The 18,780-nt window shown below is 37.6% G+C and overlaps 2 protein-coding genes across 2 annotated transcripts in view; both read right to left on the reverse strand.

Moving 5' to 3' along the window:
* Positions 1–14,546, reverse strand: part of LOC130102333 (nuclear GTPase SLIP-GC-like) — a 36,254-nt gene extending 21,708 nt beyond the window's left edge. Inside the window, exons 1-4 of the mRNA XM_056268341.1 lie at positions 14,518–14,546; positions 3,725–4,035; positions 3,405–3,620; positions 3,109–3,303 (exon numbers count right to left, since the gene is read on the reverse strand). Coding sequence (XP_056124316.1) covers positions 3,109–3,303; positions 3,405–3,620; positions 3,725–4,033 — 720 coding nt within the window. The 5' untranslated portion in view covers positions 4,034–4,035; positions 14,518–14,546. The remainder of the gene's footprint in view (positions 1–3,108; positions 3,304–3,404; positions 3,621–3,724; positions 4,036–14,517) is intronic.
* A 1,961-nt stretch (positions 14,547–16,507) lies between these two features.
* Positions 16,508–17,935, reverse strand: cks1b (CDC28 protein kinase regulatory subunit 1B). Its single transcript, XM_056268386.1, has 4 exons — positions 17,793–17,935; positions 17,435–17,508; positions 17,004–17,131; positions 16,508–16,912 (listed from the first exon to the last, which is right to left on the reverse strand). Exons 2-4 carry the CDS (start codon positions 17,491–17,493, stop codon positions 16,860–16,862), a joined length of 240 nt encoding a protein of 79 aa, XP_056124361.1. The 5' UTR covers positions 17,494–17,508; positions 17,793–17,935; the 3' UTR covers positions 16,508–16,859.
* Positions 17,936–18,780: the final 845 nt, after the last annotated feature.

Consider the following 18,780-nt stretch of genomic DNA (forward strand, 5'->3'; position numbering starts at 1 on the left):
ATCACTGTTTAACCTAATAAAAATTACTGACTGTAGGCTATTAAACTAATTTGTAGGCTACCTAGGCTATACATAATATAGATTTTAATAGCTTGATGCTCTTTAAATATTTTGTTGCATTGTTAAAAAGTTTCGGTGCATGTGGAGTCAGGACGGACCTCGCGATCGCTCTCCTTGGTTCTGACCAAAAGAAGAGCGCTTTTGGAATCTCCATTACGCATCATACCTGGGCTGCGTTTCCCGATAAAAGAAAAAGTCAATCAATCAAAAAAAAAATCAATGTTTTATCAACCAAATGCCTGTATTTAATAAATAAGAAGCAAATATATAGCAGACAATGTAATAAGGCGCCCGCACGATCACTTGCATTGCACGACAACTGGAGCATGTTTCCGCCACAGAGTGAAAAATAAAACATTGTGAGATTTTTTAATCTCACAATTCTGACTTTTTATCTCAGAATTACGTGATATAAAGTGGCAATCGCAGGTTAGCTATAAAGTCAAAATTGTCTGATATAGGCCTAAAGTCGCAACTGTATGTTATTAAGTCAAAATTGCGTGATATAAAGTGCGAGAAATATAGCTTGAAATTCTGACTTTTTTTCACAGAATTGCATGTTTATATCTCGCAATTCTGACTTTATAATACGCAATTGGGAGATATAAAGGCAGAATTGCATGATATAAAGTCGCAATTGCGTGTTACAAAGTCAGAATTGAATTGTGAGATATAAACTATTCTGGGGTAAAAAAAAGAAGAAAAAAAGAAGCAATTGCGACTATTTCACGCAATTCTGACTTTATAACACGCAATCGCGGCTTTATTTCACGCAATTCTGAGAAATAAAGTCAGAATTGTGAGATGTAAACTCATTGTGAAACTCGAGATACATCTCACATTGTGAGATGTAAACTCACAATTGTGAGATAAAGTCGCAATTATCTTTTGAAATGTTTTATATGGCGGAAACAAGCTTCCATAGTAGCCTAGGCTATATATAGCCTGCCCTTTTTAAGTAGCCTAATTAAATTAATATAAAGGGGCGATTGCCCACTAATGGACAAATGAACAACTAGTCGACTAGGGGAAAAAAATAGTCGGAGGCTAGCTTATTCAACATATCTTCGAAGTTCGAACCAGCAGGCCACTGGGTTGAGCGAGTGACCCTGCGGAATGAGCGAACAGAGCGGAATATTCAGAAATGCGCTCTCCGCTCACATGCTCTGATCGGAACAAATACGAACACTGTCTGCTGAACTTGCGCAGAAACATCAAAATAGACATAACCAGCTTTTTAAAATTGTTTTTAAAACTAAACATTTAGACTATTAGCACAAATTATGAGCTTATTGTTATAATTCTTGACAAAACATTTTTGAAGAAAAGTTTTGGGTGGGCCTAACCCATAACGCCGTGCCTGGCCCTATGTCCAACACATCACACTCCACTTTTATTGTGGCAATTTCAGTAGATTTGCTCACTAACATTGTTGTGGAAACACAATAAGAATGGAAACTAAACTAGTATCGTGCTACAGCGCACATCAGCTGCAGTTCTGGCGCCTCAGTCCCAAAAACTCGACGTACATTCACATCACATGTTAATGCAGCGGTAGAGTAGCACTCACAGGACACTGCACTTATTCGCAATCCCAAAAGTTCATTATTTGCTCGTGCTTTAAAGCTTTGCCGGGTAAACATTTCATTGGCGTTCTGTTCTAATGCACTTTTTCTGAGCGCGTAGCCTACTGAAGCGCGCGCACACTGTCAGACAGCGCCAAACTGGATTTTTTGTTGGGTCAGACCCATCTGATAGCGATGGGGGGCCGAGACCGAGAGAGCTGTAGCTACATGGAAAGAAATATGCACCAAACAAGCCACTTTGAAAATTAGCTGTTTTGATGAATACAAAAGTTAGGTGACCCTCCCCTATAGACTAAAAAAAGTTGGATGACCCTCCCCTCAACAAAGAATAAAAATACATGACCCTCCCCTATTTTCCTCCGGTGGCCCTTTCCATAAATTCCGAACGGTCCCTTACTGATGTTAATGTATGTCTCAGTCAAAAAAATTGTCTTTACCATTCAGAGACATGTTGATGTAGACGTCCTTCAATTGACTGTTGTTCCTCTTCCGTTTCCAGCTCTGGTTCAGAGTCTGGCTCAAACATATACGGTTGAATCCCGTAGGTCGCGGCCAGGTTGGGTTCATTAACAACTTGCGCCATGATCTCTTTTTGGAATGATATGCTGAAGTTACCTGCAGTGTCAAGCCCCCTCCTTCCTGCCACCAATCAACGCGCCCCTCATTTGCATTATTAAAATGACCGTCCACGACAGCCAAAACCTCGCATCAGATCTCGCGAGACAATAATGCATTCAGAAATAAGGGTCAAACGAGCTGTGTTTATTTTTTTCCAATTTTTCTTTTTTAGAAGGGCATGAAATGACTATAATAGAGCGTGGGTATCAAAGTTAATACTACATTATGACTCCTTTAAGGCAGAATGTATACAACTAAATTCAATGGAATTCAATGGCACCCGGTGGCTATTTTTGGCACTACGCCTAAACAAAATCTCATGGGAACTTCAACTTTTGTGATATCAACTTCAAATTTGGAACATAACTTGGTTAGATTTATGGCTTTGATTTTATAGTAATTTTAGACTAAAAAAATATTTTGTAAAATATATATTATATAAAATAAAAAATATATAGTACAGTATATTTGATTTACTGTAAATTTAAACTTCCTTAACTTTTTCATACTTTCATTTTTTGAAGTGATCTCACTTCAGCAATAATCTGCTGAGTGTTTTCTTTAAAACAAGACCAAACTTGGGTATATATTCCAAAGCATTCTTGAATTACAACCATTTAAGTTTGAATAGTGCATTTTAACCCCCATTCTCAAAAAGGGGTGACAGCTAAAGCTATGAAACTTGGAGGATGTCTTAATGGTAGAAAAACCTCTTATGCGTAAAACAAAAAATCAAGGCAAATTTGATTTCTCATGTCGTGACCCCTTTAAAAGTAACTTTTCACAATACTGTGTGTATACTTAGCAAAAGGTTCATTGGAAAAGAGTGAAGTAATGTACGTACAGATTTCCACTTGTCATCTCTTAACTTGTTACAGTCTCCAGTGCCAGGAATATCAACAAGCACAATGTGTTCCAGGAGTTCATAACGATCTGGAACCTTAAAAGTCACACTCTTCACAAGCGGCCAGTACCAGCCACCAGGACTGGCCTCACTGTGCTGTATGTAAGATGCAACATCATTGGAAAATTCAGAGACCTGTTGAGGAAATAAGTAATGTTGGATATTCATTTACAAATTCATAATACTTTAAATGTTATGAACCATCAGGCATTAACATATTTGGTTTACTAACTTACATCATTGTTTGAGATTGTTTTCTTATTGATAGACAAAAAGGTCTCAATCTCAGGAAATTTGTCATAATTTTTTAGCTCTTCTAATGTTTTCTTGTCTGCATCAGCTCCATACAGTGCAGTGATCTTTTCTACAGCAATTTCCAACAAGTCATCATTCCTGTCCTCACTTTCATCAGACAAAACTCTGAAAAGATCTTTGAGCTCTTTCTCCCACTCCTGCAGAGGGACAATATAGAAAATAAGGCTTTATTTCCTTCCAGTCTGGTTTATTAAAGTACTCTCAAAGTAAAGCGTAGTAAAATGAATACAAATGAAAAAACCTCTTTAGAGAAGAGTTCAATCTCTGCTGTGTAGTTGGAGTCAGTTAGATTGGCTTCCACCTGAGTAACAACGGCTGTACAGGCACCAAAACTACCAGATGGCAGTAGATACTTTTTCCCCAGGACTGCACTTAATAGGGAGCTCTTCCCTTCTCCTGATTTTCCAAAAATCCCAATGGTTACCTTCTTACTACTGACATTATTCATTTTATTTATCTTTGACATAATGTCTCTGTGCATAATGACTGTGTGGACTAAGTTATCAGTGACTCTTTTCATGATTTGCTTTGCCTTCAACATGATCTCCATATCTGCACAATGAAGAAGAGAATCACAATAAAGAATATTTAAAGCACATAAAGAAAATGTGGGCAGATCTTCTACCAAGTGATTTGTTACGCTGGTAGTTCCAGATTAAGTGTAAACAGATTCAGATTATACTTGCCTATCAGCAGACTCTCTCTGCTCGAGTCAGACGAGTCCTCGAGTTTTTCATCCCACTTTCTTTTAGTACCTACAAAAGAATTAATTCCACTTATTATATGTCCTCAATCACTGACTGTAAAGCAAAAACATTTGGGTTTTTTTAGAAACTTTTATACCTTGGCTAGCCATTGTGAGATCGATGGAAAGACCTGGAGGGGGAAAAACACTTGTATCAAGCACTTTCTAGATGTTTTAACCAACTTTATGTGCCCCACAGTTTTACTTTTTATAGCAAACATTGTTTAACCTACATTTATTATTCACAGATTTTATCCAGTTATATTGAAATTATTCTTTATTCAACTTACAGCTAAAAGGGAGACCTGATGATTGCAAAACGTTTTGCTATAATTATTTTTCTAATAATTCAACGGCCTGAAATCAATTATTCCGGTTATACTACAGTTACCACACCTTGAAACATTGTTCTCAGATGATGCATTTCAAGACGTTTGTCAAGTTTTTGTCATTGAAACGCTCTTGTAGTAGGGCTGGGTAAAAAATATCAATTTCTCGATATTAATCGATTCTCATTTTTACGAACCGATATCGATTCTTAAATCTCAAGAATTGATTAGTCATCCTGTTTTCATTTGATGAATGAATGGAACATTGTAGCGCGCATCCCATCCAATAAATCGCAATAATCTTTGTGCTTTGTTACTATTGATACTAAATAAAGTCTCAAATTTCAAATTACGTCCATTTTCTTACGAAATTCAAAAACAAATACCGTTTTGGCGCTGTGGCGTGAGATCGCTCTGGCTCAGCTCAGCTCAAGAGAAGCAGCAGCGCGGAGCGCACATGATCTCCTCTTCTGCCTTAATAATAGCAGTTACAGCGCGAAATAAACATGAATGAACGTCTGAAAGTGTGTTAAAAGATAGAGTACAACTTATCGAAATCCGTATCATGTCACATGGAATCGCTCAATCAGTGTTTCAACCGTGGAAAGACGGCAGTAAAACAACTTGTAAACAATGTCATGTAATGTCACATTTACCTCAGAAAAACCATATGTGACCATAAACTCGTTAGTCAGCTAGAAAAATTAACTCTAAAGAGGAGCATTTTGCTAAATATATGCACCATATTACATATTCATTATAATTTTTAATGTTCTTCGATATTTAATGCATGTTTGAATAAATCTGGCAAGTTTTTATGACAGCTTATTATAAAAATAAATAAGAGTGTAATTTAAGTGTTTGTATAGCTACAAATCAGTTAATTTTTACCTTCAATATTATAGTAGGCTAATGAAGCCTAGTAGGCTACAACTGACTCCCATAGTTTACAGCATTAAGAGATTTGTTTTCCTTGAGAAAATGTGCCATGTATTGTACCTGATATCCAAAATAATCCATATTGAATCGAATCGGAATCGAAATCGGAATCGAATTGTGAAATTTATGTCAATACCCAACCCAGCCCTAGTATGTAGGACTAATTTCTTACGCATCTTATCCCATGCCTCCGTTGCTAATTCCAAAACGTAATTTTAGAGTTAGTAACGGAGGTTTGAGCAGTGTTGGGGGTAACTCATTACAAGTAACTTGAGTTACGTAATCAGATTACTTTTTCAAGTAACTAGTAAAGTAACGCATTACTTTTAAAATTTTCAACAAAATATCTGAGTTACTTTTTCTAATAAGTAACGCAAGTTACTTTGTTTTCCCCTTTATTGACTGACTGCTCTTCTGTCCTAATGTTGAGACAAATCGAAGTGCAAAGGCGCTGTGTGTAAACATGATGGTTATTATAGTTCTAGATTAAATGTAAGCGTGGATTTACTCATCTCACTTGCACAAAAAAGATTCAATATTCCTCAAAATGAATAAAATCAGTGAAATGCAGAATCAGAACACTATGCAAACCTCCAATACCTAAATATGTTAAATAAAACATACATTTTTATGCATTTAATCTTTATTGACCAAAGTACTTGCTTCTGACCTCCGATTTTTTCAGTTAAACCATAAGCAAAAATGACTATAGATTTTTTTATATGTTTTTATTGGTAAAGTAAGTGTTAAATTTGTTTCTCCTGCATCCTCTTCTTCTGTTACCCAGAACAGCAGCAGCTGACAGGTTTGTTTGAGAGGCGCCCACTACTGAACACTACTGTACTCTACTTTACAGGAGTAAATCTGCATTTCCTTCAGTCTGAGGCTTATTATTTCACTTTTGGTGTGAAAGGGTCTTTACATTTGCCCAAAAATATATATTTTTTTGGTATAAAAAAACAAGCCCAGCCCAGGTGGAAAAAAAGTAACGCAAAAGTAACGTAACACATTACTTTTCTAAAAAAGTAACTAAGTAACGCAATAAGTTACTTTTTAAGGGAGTAACGCAATATTGTAACGCATTACTTTTCAAAGTAACTTTCCCCAACACTGGGTTTGAGCCACTGATAGCAGACTAATGCTGGGACACACGTAGCCTACTACGACTTGCTGAAACATTCGAAGACTGACTGTTTCCATCGACTGTAGGTCTTAAACACCGACTGTGAACAGACTGAACGCGCTGAAACGTATGGGAATGATCAGTCATGACTCATAAGTATCAAATTACATTTATACATTCAAGAGAGAGAGAGAGAGAGAGGGGGAGGTTGCAATACACTGTAAAAAATGATCGTGATTTTAACGGTAAAAGACTAAAAATGCTACAGTGCAAAACTGTTAATTGGTTAACAGAAAGTTTCCTTACTATATACGGTAAATAACTGTGATAGATCTAACGGTACATTTAATGTAATTTTACTGTAAAATACCGTTAAATTTACAGTTTTTGAAAGTGAAAAGAACAACTCATTGTATAATTTACAGTGAAAAACCGTAAATTGACATTCCCACAATTCCCTGCATGACACTTCACATTTGATTTATTTTTGTTGAAATAACTATGTTTCTTCTTAGTTCTTTTCTAATCAGTTATGTACATTAGGGTTTTATGTTACATTTAATGTTGTTAAATTAATGTTTATTGCATTTTTAAAATTTCATGTGTGTTACCATGATGGTGTTTAACGTTAGTGCGAATAACACTGTGCAGCTTCAATATAATAGTATTAACTTTCTTGTGGAAGATTGCTTGTGATGAGCTTTGATTTATCATGTGACTCTCATCACTGCTGTGTTGGTTGTCAGTGTATTACAATGGTACAAAACAGATATTAATACTTTATTAGGTTGGTAAATTATCATTATATCAGATAATAAATCACGGCATAATACTGTTAATTTTACGTTAAGTCTGTAAAACCAAAAATGTTGATACCGTATTTTTGACGGTAAAGTTCTGGTAACCACAGCTGCCAGTTTTTTTCCGTAAAAACAACGGGATTTTTTTTACAGTGTATGAGACAGAAAAGCACGTGCGTCAATAGCCAATACCAAAGCCCGTCTACGGAAAGCCCTGGCACTTCCTATTAGCCCCATTGTATCGATCTTGGTTGCAGTTCCATTAGAATTCCACTGTGCAGACTGAATGGGAGTCAATGGGGCTAGACGGCTAAATTTGTCTCTTTCACCCGATTGCCGTTGAGAAATCTCAGATTTTATTGTAGGTTTTGCAAATTCAACATGGGTTATAGGTCGAAAATTGAATGAACGAGTAGTTATGTCCTTTCGATTTCTTACAGGTTGAGTTGATGTTGCCCATAACACACTAGCATTCTGCTAATGAACGCTGATTGGTCAGTGAAGGACTGATTACGACCAGAGATACCGCTTGATGGCATCCGAAGAGGGACCAGAAACAAACAAAACAAAAACACTTTCTAGCACTGTGTCAGCTGTGTTGTCGATGCCTTGAGAGAAAAGAAAGTGCAGAGCGCGAAAGCAACAAAGCGACTGAAGGATTGCCGTAAAGCAGTATCTCTGGTCGTACGATGTGTATGACGTCATTGACACTTTAAAATACTTTTTAAAGCAAATAAGTGACTCTAAAAAATCTAACACCCAGCAGTGTGTAATTTCTTTGCATCTCCTTTCGAATACAACATTCAAATTACTAAAAAAAAAATTATATCCTGAGAAAAGCGCCCCGCATGGACAGAGACGTGCAGTCCAGAAACCGGAAGTAACCAGAGAGTGCCAGTTCTCTTCATATTAGACATTCTCTGCCAATACATAGTTCCCACATGACGTCACAACATACGGGCATTTGCCGACCCGGCGCCATTTCTGTGGGCATGTTTCAGGCAGAATATTAGAAGAAGAAGCTGAAACGAGATAATTTCGTGATAAAAAGTGAAAATGGTCATCTCCTGCTGGGTCAATGGATGTTCAAATCGTGCCGGAGGTTCAGTTAAATTTGGATTTTACAGTATACCCGTCTTTAGACTTCATGAATGTGAGAAGACTAAGCTTTTGTCAGAACAACGACGGAGGTTATGGCTCCGAGGATAATAAACAAGTAAACACTTTGCAGTTTGAATGATGTCCTGTATTAACATAATGACGAGGTATTAAAAACAACAGTTTCCACTGTTCGATCACGCGCGCGACACACACACACACTCCAGCATTGCAATCTCAGATTATGTCCCTAAAGAACCCGCGTATAGAGTAGTTCCGCATTACATTAATTAATTTGCACGCGAGTTTTATTTATTTTTATACCGTGTATATTCATGCACTGAACCGTGACGCCCATACAGTTTCGGTTCAATATGAAAACATGTACCGTTCCAACCCTATTCTTCAGTGTACAAATAAGTACATGCATATTACAGAAAGCACCGATGACGGTTATAAGGGCTGTTATGAAGGCTATGGCTTTTTAATAGACAGATAGTCTAGCATCACGCTAACTTACATACATTCGCTATGATGACTACTAGTACTTTTCCATTGATTGCACTTGAGCAAACGTCACCAACCCAACCCTCGACAAACTGATTGTACGCCTCCAGTAATTTCCAGGCTCGGAATTGCTCACATGTGTATAAAATACCAGATAATGGTAACGTTACACATGATAATACTGTATGAGGCAAAGCTGCATAATCAGTGCTCGGTGCTTCCTCCACACCATTTATGACTGAAATTTTCGCATTGTACCTCTCTCTGTCTTGTGTTAATACAGTCTCTTTATAATCTCTGCCACTTTGTCTCTTCATGATTTTCGTAACATTATAAACCGAAAGAAATATTCGAAATTTGCTTGTAAAACTTTGTAAACAGAGCAGCTTATGCCCTCAAAGATGGCGTCTCCGGGGAGGTCACGTGACATTAATTGGCCTGTGGGAACTATGTATTATTATTTATCCACCGTATTCCTACGCAACATGACGCTTTGCGCGAATTATGGGTGTAACTTCCGTTAAGCTGTAAACAATAGGCTTGTTTGAGATGAGCAAAATCTGCGCAGAACCGATCACCGGTGATCAGCACGAGATGCATGCCGGTTAGAAATGTGTCCGAGTGCGGTCCGCCCAAGGGGGTAATCCATCAGCAGTTGAAGCTGCCTCCGGGGGCCGCCATTGTAGCTGGCTATCACCTGCTGTTAGCATCCCATTGACTCCCATTCATTTTGGCGTCACTTTGACAGCGAATAACTTTACATCTGAGGCGTCCAAAGACTCCATTTGTCCATTATTTATTTCTAAAGAAACACGACAATGTATAAAAGGCTTCATTACTTTCTATCTTACGTTATGGCCCCGTAGAAGCCATTCTTGTAAAAATAGGCTAACGTTGCGTCATAACCACGGGACGCTCTGTCGCACAGTAGAGAAATTACCATATAGACAGAAGTAGAAGCTCGTAGGCAATCGTTTACTGTCTATGAGGCAATCGGATGGACATGGAGGCATAAAGTCAAGGGAGAAGCCCATAGATAGAGAGTTCATAAAAGCAACGGGACAAAATATTTCAACAACAGATTTGTTTCAGATTTCAATTCAGATTTGTCCCGGCACAGCTACTAGAAGGTCAGAACGGTTGCTCACGTGACAACTACGTCGTCAAGCTCAGTTTGAGCCTGCGCAGAACGCTTGGCTATCAGGAAGTGAGTGCCCATGTTGGGCTTCAACTCTCTCCGTTGAAATCAACGGGGTCGCTGTGTCCATTTCTTTTACTGTCTATGGGTCCGCCTTGCTCTGATGTCAAGCCGACGTATGTCAAAAAACTCTCGCGAACGCAAGGCGCACCTGTCGGATTCTGCAGTCGCGCGCAGTTGCTCTCCACCGACTGCGCTGATCAAAAGCACGATGGGAAACGACTTGCTGACGACACAGCTTAATGCTCATTGGTTTAAACAACCGTGATGTATTGTTCTCTTTTAAAATGTTTGATTTTAAAACTCTGATATCATGTTTTATGTGTATAAATTATGTGTGGATATTCCCAAACTCTCAGTGCGATCTATCTGATGTAATTTAAAAAATAAATAAATAAATAAAAACACATGTCTGTATTAAAGAAAACATGATTGATAAACACGTAGGCCTATTTAAAATGGAATTAAATAAGTAATTTGGGTGTCTTGTTCATTATATTTATTTTCATATACAAGCAACAAAACTTAAATTACATCCAGTTTTAGCAACACCGTGCGCCCGTGAATCCCGCGATATCAGTCTTTGATCTCACAGGTATCAGATCCACTACGAGAAGAGAGATCTGTCCAGCTTGCCTGCGCTTTTTTCACTCTTCCCTTCACTGCAGCCGCCTACTCTCGACTACATTTCAGGCGAGGCAAGGCGCATCTCAAACAAGCCTATTCAGTGAAAGGCTCGCTCTATGAACGCAATACGTTAAAAAAGTCCAGTAGGGGTTCAATCTTCAGCTGGCTGGCAGGAGCCGCCACTGGCAGGTCACGTGACCTGTCAGTGGCTGGCTAGTTGTCTGGCAGTCTGCCTTTGGCAAGTTTCAGAAACCATTGATTTTTGAGTTTTTGTGTTTTGTGTTCCTTTCTTTCTAGCTCATTTATTAGGAATCTGTTGATATGATTATGTTCTTTAGTATGATTGATGTTTTGGGGACTGTTATACCAATATAACCAGTCAAATGGCCGTGATCCGACTGGCAGCTTACAGACGCTTGCTCGACGCTCATCCAGTCAGTCGCGGCTCATAGTGCGAGTATAACGCGTTGCCTGACACTCTCGCTGCATGGAAATAAATTGTTTTCTTATTATGAATATAATGTCACGCATCTATTCTTGTGTATGATTGATGTTTTGGGGACTGTTATCCCAATATAACCAGTCAAATGGCCGTGATCCGACTGGCAGCTTACAGACGCTTGCTCAACGCTCATCCAGTCAGTCGCGGCTCATAGTGCGAGTATAACGCGTTGCCTGACACTCTCGCTGCATGGAAATAAATTGTTTTCTTATTATGAATATAATGTCATGCCTTTATTCTTGTGTATGATTGATGTTTTGGGGACTGTTATCCCAATATAACCAGTCAAATGGCCGTGATCCAACTGGCAGCTTACAGATGCTTGCTCGACGCTCATCCAGTCAGTCGCGGCTCATAGTGCGAGTATAACTCGTTGCCTGACACTCTCGCTACAAGGAAATAAATTGTTTTCTTATTATGAATATAATGTCATGCCTTTATTCTTGTGTATGATTGATGTTTTGGGGACTGTTATCCCAATATAACCAGTCAAATGGCCGTGATCCGACTGGCAGCTTACAGACGCTTGCTCGACGCTCATCCAGTCAGTCGCGGCTCATAGTGCGAGTATAACGCGTTGCCTGACACTCTCGCTGCATGGAAATAAATTGTTTTCTTATTATGAATATAATGTCATGACTTTATTCTTGTGTATGATTGATGTTTTGGGGACTGTTATCCCAATATAACCAGTCAAATGGCCGTGATCCGACTGGCAGCTTACAGACGCTTGCTCGACCCAAGCGTCGACTTTAGCTTTAGCGACGTTTACACTTTAGCTGAACAATTTATTTCCATGCAGCGAGAGTGTCAGGCAACGCGTTATACTCGCACTATGAGCCGCGACTGACTGGATGAGCGTCGAGCAAGCGTCTGTAAGCTCAGCTACCAGTCGGATCACGGCCATTTGACTGGTTATATTGGGATAACCAGGGCTTGACATTAACTTTTTGAGGCACTTGTCCTTCGGACAAGTAAATTTAGGTTTCTCTTGTCCATGCACAAAAGTCACTTGTCCCGGTAAAGATTTATAATTGTATCTAGGGCTGCACGATTTGGGGAAAATGTCATATTGCGATTATTGAGTTCAATATTGCGGTTGTGATATGCGATTGCGATATAATAAACAAATGGTTTCATGAGTCAACTTGTTTGGTTCTAAACCAAATGCACACACAGATTAGTGATAATTCTGAAATTAGCAATAACAACTAAATGATTGATAACACCTATAATGATCAATAAGCCATTGATGTCTGGATAAAAATTAACTGTATAACAGGTAGGACATATAGGCCTACAGAAATTGAATAAAGTTATCAAACAGTCTGGGCTGCATAAATTATAAATTATATATAGACTACTACTTATTGAAGCTACACAAGTTCTTTAGTCAAGAGCAGTGAGTAATTTTCTCTGTTCCCTTTGTTCTTTCAGTAACTTTACTGACAGAACGCTTTATTGGTAGCTGGCCCTTTAAGAGCAGCCGCTGTGGACAGAGACGCGGATATCACACGCGCCTCATTCTCTCACGAGTCACAACTCTTTATGTCCATCATAAGACTGTTCTTATGTTATGAAGATACTCGACAAATGACATTTTGGCTTAATTGTGTGTGTTGTTGATGTTCGTTCAAGCGCGAAAGAGAACTTCTGGCGCGCGGTCTGTGCATGCGCATTATACTGGCGCGCGTCTTTCTGTGAGTCACATTCAGGACATTCACAGGCAGCGCGAAAAAATGTGTTCGTTTCAAATCGGTAAAATTAAATCTGTAAAATAGACGTAACGAGTGGCACATAACGTGAAGTAACATGGCATTTTATTTTGTTTGAAATGTAACTTGTCCGGTCGGACAACTAATTTTCTCTTCTACTTGTCCTACAAAAAATCCACTTGTCCCGGACAAGCGGACAAGCCTTAATGTCGAGCCCTGGGATAACAGTCCCAAAAACATCAATCATACTAAAGAACATAATCATATCAACAGATGCATAATAAATGAGCTAGAAAGGGAGGAACACAAAACACAAAAACTGTCAAAAATCAATGGTTTCTGAAACTTGCCAAAGGCAGACTGCCAGACAACTAGCCAGCCACTGACAGGTCACGTGACCTACCAGTGGCGGCTCCTGCCAGCCAGCTGAAGATTGAACCCCCACTCAAAAAGTATCACAATGAGATGACATTAATCGACTCACCCTTCAACCATCGAACATTAAAATGAAATTTAAAAGTTTAAAAGAATCAACAAGGTACTTTCAACAGACCAAAAATAGCCCCAAAAGCACGAGTCTTTGGTTAAATATCACAGGCAAATATACTATCTGTATTGTATAACAAGCCTTAAAGGAGAACTCCGGCGCAAAATGAACCTTGGTCTAATAAAACATTGGTACCTAGTCAACCGTTCTCTGAGATTTGTTTTCATGATAATCGAATGTAAAGAGTTTTATCTCTAAAAACTGTTTAGCGTATAACGCTAGTAATGGGGGCATCTATTAAGTAAAAAGAAATTGCTAGTTTATACCACTAACCAGGCTCAAAATAGCCCCACACTAACACAGTAACATAATGAGGGTCCCTACATGCAAAACGAAGCATTGAGAACTTTGTAAGTGTACAGACCGTTTAATAAGAAGATATTTTATGAAGACAGTCCACTTCGTGTATACAGACAGGAGCCATCTTTGGAAAACAGTCTCAACTAGTCAAACCACGAACGACGTGCTAAGTGAGCTGAACTGTATGAGGTTCAGTGAACTTCTGAACTGTATGAATGGCGTTCGTGATTTGATTAGTCGAGACTGTTTTCCAAAGATGGCTCCTGTCTGTATGAGAACTTTTTCTCTCAAATTTAATTTTTTCTCTCATGAAATGCTTTTTTGCTATCAGTGTGATAACTTTTTCTCTCAAACTTTTTTTTTTCTCTCAAATCATTTATTTTCTCCATGTAATAAAAAGAGACAATTCTAGCTACATACTTCCGCTCCTCCGTGAGAGTTACGAGACCGGTGCGTCGATACCCCCATCGCCCCTCTACACGAGACTGCGCTCTGTGTTATTTCTTGCAGAGAAAAAAAAGCTAAATACACTACTCTCTACAAGCATACAATCTGGGAATTATGTTGATCAGAATTAGAATGTACAATCAAAGGTAAAGCTTACCCTATCCTTCTTCTTTGTAGATGTGTCTACGTCAAGTGTATCTTTGATCTGAAGCACCGCTTTCCTCTTCCTGTTTGTTGAGATTTGTGCTCAGATTACAGGAAGTGCCCAAAAGAGCTACATAATGTTTCTTCTTATGCAGTCAGTGTAAGGTGCCAAGCTCTCGCCTTAATCTTACGCAAATATCTGCAATGTATCAATATAATACGCGCTTTTCCCTTTTTTTATTGTTTGATATTTTTTATCAGATTTCTGACTATCTTTCTATGCATCTCATTACTAACTCTACATAATTTCATTTGGCAGTTCACACACAATCTCCTTTTCACCCTGAACCTGAAGTTATATTTTCACACATCTGACCAACATTTTCTCCAGATTGTTAGATTTTTATGATTTAAACCTTTTATAGTTGTTCAGAGGAGAACACTTAATTTCTCTTGTTGGAGACATAAATGCAAGGGTGTGCATACTGTTTGTGTTCCTTTTTAAAACGGTTTGCCCTTATAGGCTGAAGCAAACAAAGAAAATACACTTATATTGCAGGCCTAAGCATTACTTTTATGCTAAACTACTGTAGCACAAAAAAACTTTAACATATAGTCAAGTCGAATGATGCAGTATCCTTCTTTACTAGCTACATATTCTCTTAAAGGGTGTTGTTTGCTAGCCCAGACAATTGTAAGCAGTTAATGCAAAATATGCATAAAATGACAGTAGTTAGTAATCGCAATAAGTATTGGTGGTATTCAGGGGTCTCCAGACATAATAGTAGGATGTCCCTACTGTCCTTGTCTAAATCTTTTGCCAATAAAAGATGAATGTAACAGTTAAACTCTTGTACATTTTTTGCATAGCTCTGGTATTTTTAGCAAAAACTCCGAAAAAAACACAGGTGAAAACAGGTAAAATCTGGCTCCTTATTCCATTTTGTATGACAAACAGTAGCCTAAAAACACTTAAAAATTGTTATAGCTGCAGTTATAATAAAAATTTGACTCAAGTCTGGATCCAACATTACAATGGGATTATGCAGCTCAATGTATATCCAAGCATAATGGAAAGTAGTTTGCTTTTTGTGGCCATTGTGGTCACACACACACACAGCCATGCAAAGTACAGCTGCATGTAATGCTTGTCATAAAACAATCGTAAAGGTGAGTCATGTAAATTGTACACCATTAAAGAGAATTGACACCTTTCTATTTTTAATATATTATCAGTCAAATGTTATACATATTGTGGAAGTTTTTAAAAAAAAAATTAATGAATCAAAAATCAGTTCAGCTGCTTCTTATGAACGTTGAAACATATTTCTACAAACAGTAATTATTTTAAAGAGAAGAAATTTATTTCAGTAACCTTTCCACTATTGACTGACCTTTCAGGGCCACCAATAAATTCATAAAGTAAAGCAGAACTCATGGAAACATAGGCTTGGTAAGTAGTAATAATAAATATATGTGCAGTAGGAAATTGTGCACATCTCTTAAATAAAGGGACAGTTCAACCAAAAATGAAAATTCTGTCATTTACTCACCCTCATGTCGAACCTGTAAGTATTTCGTTAATCTTCGGAAAACAAATGCAGATATTTTAAAATGAAATCTGAGATGTCTGTTTCTCCATTTACCATCTACGCAACTACCACCATGACGCTTCAAAAAGTTCATAGATTATAAAACTAATATGAAAACATATGCATTTAGTGGTTTAATCCAATTTTTCCGAAGAGACAATCACTTTATATATTAAGGCTTTTATTCACATAGAAACATTGATCAGTGAACATAAACAGAAGCTTAACCGTACTTGCTTGACGCGCAAGAACAAACCTTATTGGTTCTTGTGGAAGTTTAAACGCGTCTCATTGATTCTCGCACGTCAAGCAAGTTTATATGTGAATAAAAGCCTAAATTTAATCTGTTTATCATATAAAGTGATTGTGTTTCTTCAGAAAATGTGGACTAAACCGCTCAATTCATATGGATTAGTTTTACGAAGTGTCAAAGTGGTAGTTGCGTAGCTGTCAATGGAGGGACAGAAATCTCTCAGATTTCATCAAAAAGATCTTTTGTGTTCCGGAAATGAACAACAGACTTACGGGTTTGGAACGACACAAGGGTGAGTATATGATGACAGAATTTTTATTTTTTGGTGAACTAACTCTTTAAGGCAGAGATTAGGCAATTTAATAATCTGACCCACAGAAGAGTCTACAATGAATGCATAAATCAGAAGCAGCACAAATTATATCGACACCATCTGATCTGGGGTGCACCCAGCATCTTTCAGACATCTTCAGAATGTGTCCATACTACAGAATCCCAGTGGTTTTGGGGTCAATGGGATTGGACTGTGGGTAAGGGGCGTCTGAAGAGCAAGATATGTGGTTCTATAAAGAAAAGAAGTCAAAAACATGAACAGTGAAATCAGTGAAACCGTAATATCTAAGCATGTTCTTGACACCTACTACACACACATACCAGGCTGATGGATCATGTAATGCACCCATCCTTGACTCTGCTGAACACCCAGGTTCCTCCATTCTGTCTCTGACATGAGATGGGTCTTGGGAACTCTTTTAGCAATATCTTTAGGAAGCATGACATGCCTAAAAATGAATGGAAATCAGCATATTACACTGTGCCCTCATTATGTCTGTAGATGTCATTTTAATAGCTCAGAAAAGTAGTACTTACATATCATGTTTATTCTTTTACTAAACTTATGAAAACTAATTTTCAACTTTTATTGTGAGTCTAAAGTTTAATTTCGTCTAATTTTTGGCTAATCACTGGAACTCTATTGTTATTGTTATTTTTACATGTACAGCACTGTGGTCTCTGGAACTCCTAAACATAACAGCGAAAAACAATAATTGTAAACGGTACAGATGGACTGAATATTTGCCTACCTGTACTCGAATTTCTCGTCGTCATATTTGTCAGAGTAATAAATCTGCTTGTGGGACATGGCGTGATGTTGTTTCTGGATAATAAACAGATGAAATAACTTGCATGTCATAAACTTTACACCGTTCATGTGCAGTGAACTAATAGTTTTTCAATTTAAAGGACAATAATGGATACCAGTTTTATTTCTATGTAAATGAAGAGATTTTATTTATACAGGAATCAGACTTTTCCTACAGTGCTGCTATCAGCTCATACCACTCTAGCTAATGAACGCAACAGCTAATCCATCATGGACTATTGTATTTATAACACGTACTGTTTCTTCATTCTTGAAAATGTAATAATTTTGGTGTTTACCTGTTCAAATGGTACTTTCGTTTGAGTGTGAAAGCTATTTTTTCCACACGGAATTTGCAAAAACAACCAACACTTACGTTTCACTCACTGGCGCTTGAACTTCCCTCTCAGCGAACTCTAATCCCGCCCATAAGCGTTCGAATGTTTTATAAGTAATTTCTTATTGGTCAAAATGTGAGGACGTCACTAAGATGTCGGCCTACAAATAAAAGTCTCTATGGTCACTTTCAGTTTTCTGGCAAAATGTACTTGATTTCATTGTTGGAAATGTTGATGAAACGTTTTACATTACTGTGGAAAGATGTTCTGCTAGGTATTATTGTAAACTCCAAAGATAAACAAACCCTGCACTTTTTATTTTATTGTATTTATTTATTTTGATGGCTAAATTTCACATTCATGAATGTAAATTTTCAGGGGGAAAACCATAGGGGGAAAACCATAGACAGTAAAAGAAGGGGAAAACATGTTTTATTACATTTAAAAATTAAGTGAAGCATTTTATTGAGGCAATATTGCCGTCGAAGAAACGGTTTATACCTTCCCCTAGCATTTGAAATGTATTTAATTTGTATTGTTTGTTTTGATATTTCTTCAATAAAATATAATGATAATAATAATGTACATATTTGCTATTTCTTTATACTGTTGTTATAACGACAACCAACGAATTAAATTATTACGAATTAAAGAATGCTGGAAGAGGTAATGTGCCAGTGATTGTGCATGCCGTCAATGATCTCTAGATGGCAGTAAAACCTAGTCTATGAAAACATCAGACGAGATAAATTTAGCTCTGTTTATTGCTGCTTTTCTTTTGCTGTGTATAAGCATTTCAATACATTTGTTCCCAAGATTGGGAATAATACGATTTTTCACCAAATAACAAGGAACTGGCGATTTCCAAATTAAAGATTTATGTTATGTATAATGTACCCATGCATTTATGTATATGTCTATCTACGCAGGAGTCAAACATATTCACAAT

Source organism: Rhinichthys klamathensis, unplaced genomic scaffold, assembly GCF_029890125.1.
Source record: "Rhinichthys klamathensis goyatoka isolate OS25496 unplaced genomic scaffold, OSU_Roscu_1.1 h1tg000271l_1, whole genome shotgun sequence".
In the NCBI taxonomy this organism is placed as follows: Eukaryota; Metazoa; Chordata; class Actinopteri; order Cypriniformes; family Leuciscidae; genus Rhinichthys; species Rhinichthys klamathensis.

What these genes read in the sequence shown, in the direction of transcription:
- cks1b (XM_056268386.1), bottom strand. Translation starts at nt 17,493, where the DNA reads ATGTCCCACAAGCAGATTTATTACTCTGACAAATATGACGACGAGAAA. An exon ending in GACGAGAAATTCGAGTACAG is followed by an intron (nt 17,132 to 17,434) that starts GTAGGCAAATAT and finishes ATTCATTTTTAG; the next exon opens with GCATGTCATGCTTCCTAAAG. An exon ending in TTACATGATCCATCAGCCTG is followed by an intron (nt 16,913 to 17,003) that starts GTATGTGTGTGT and finishes TTTTCTTTATAG; the next exon opens with AACCACATATCTTGCTCTTC.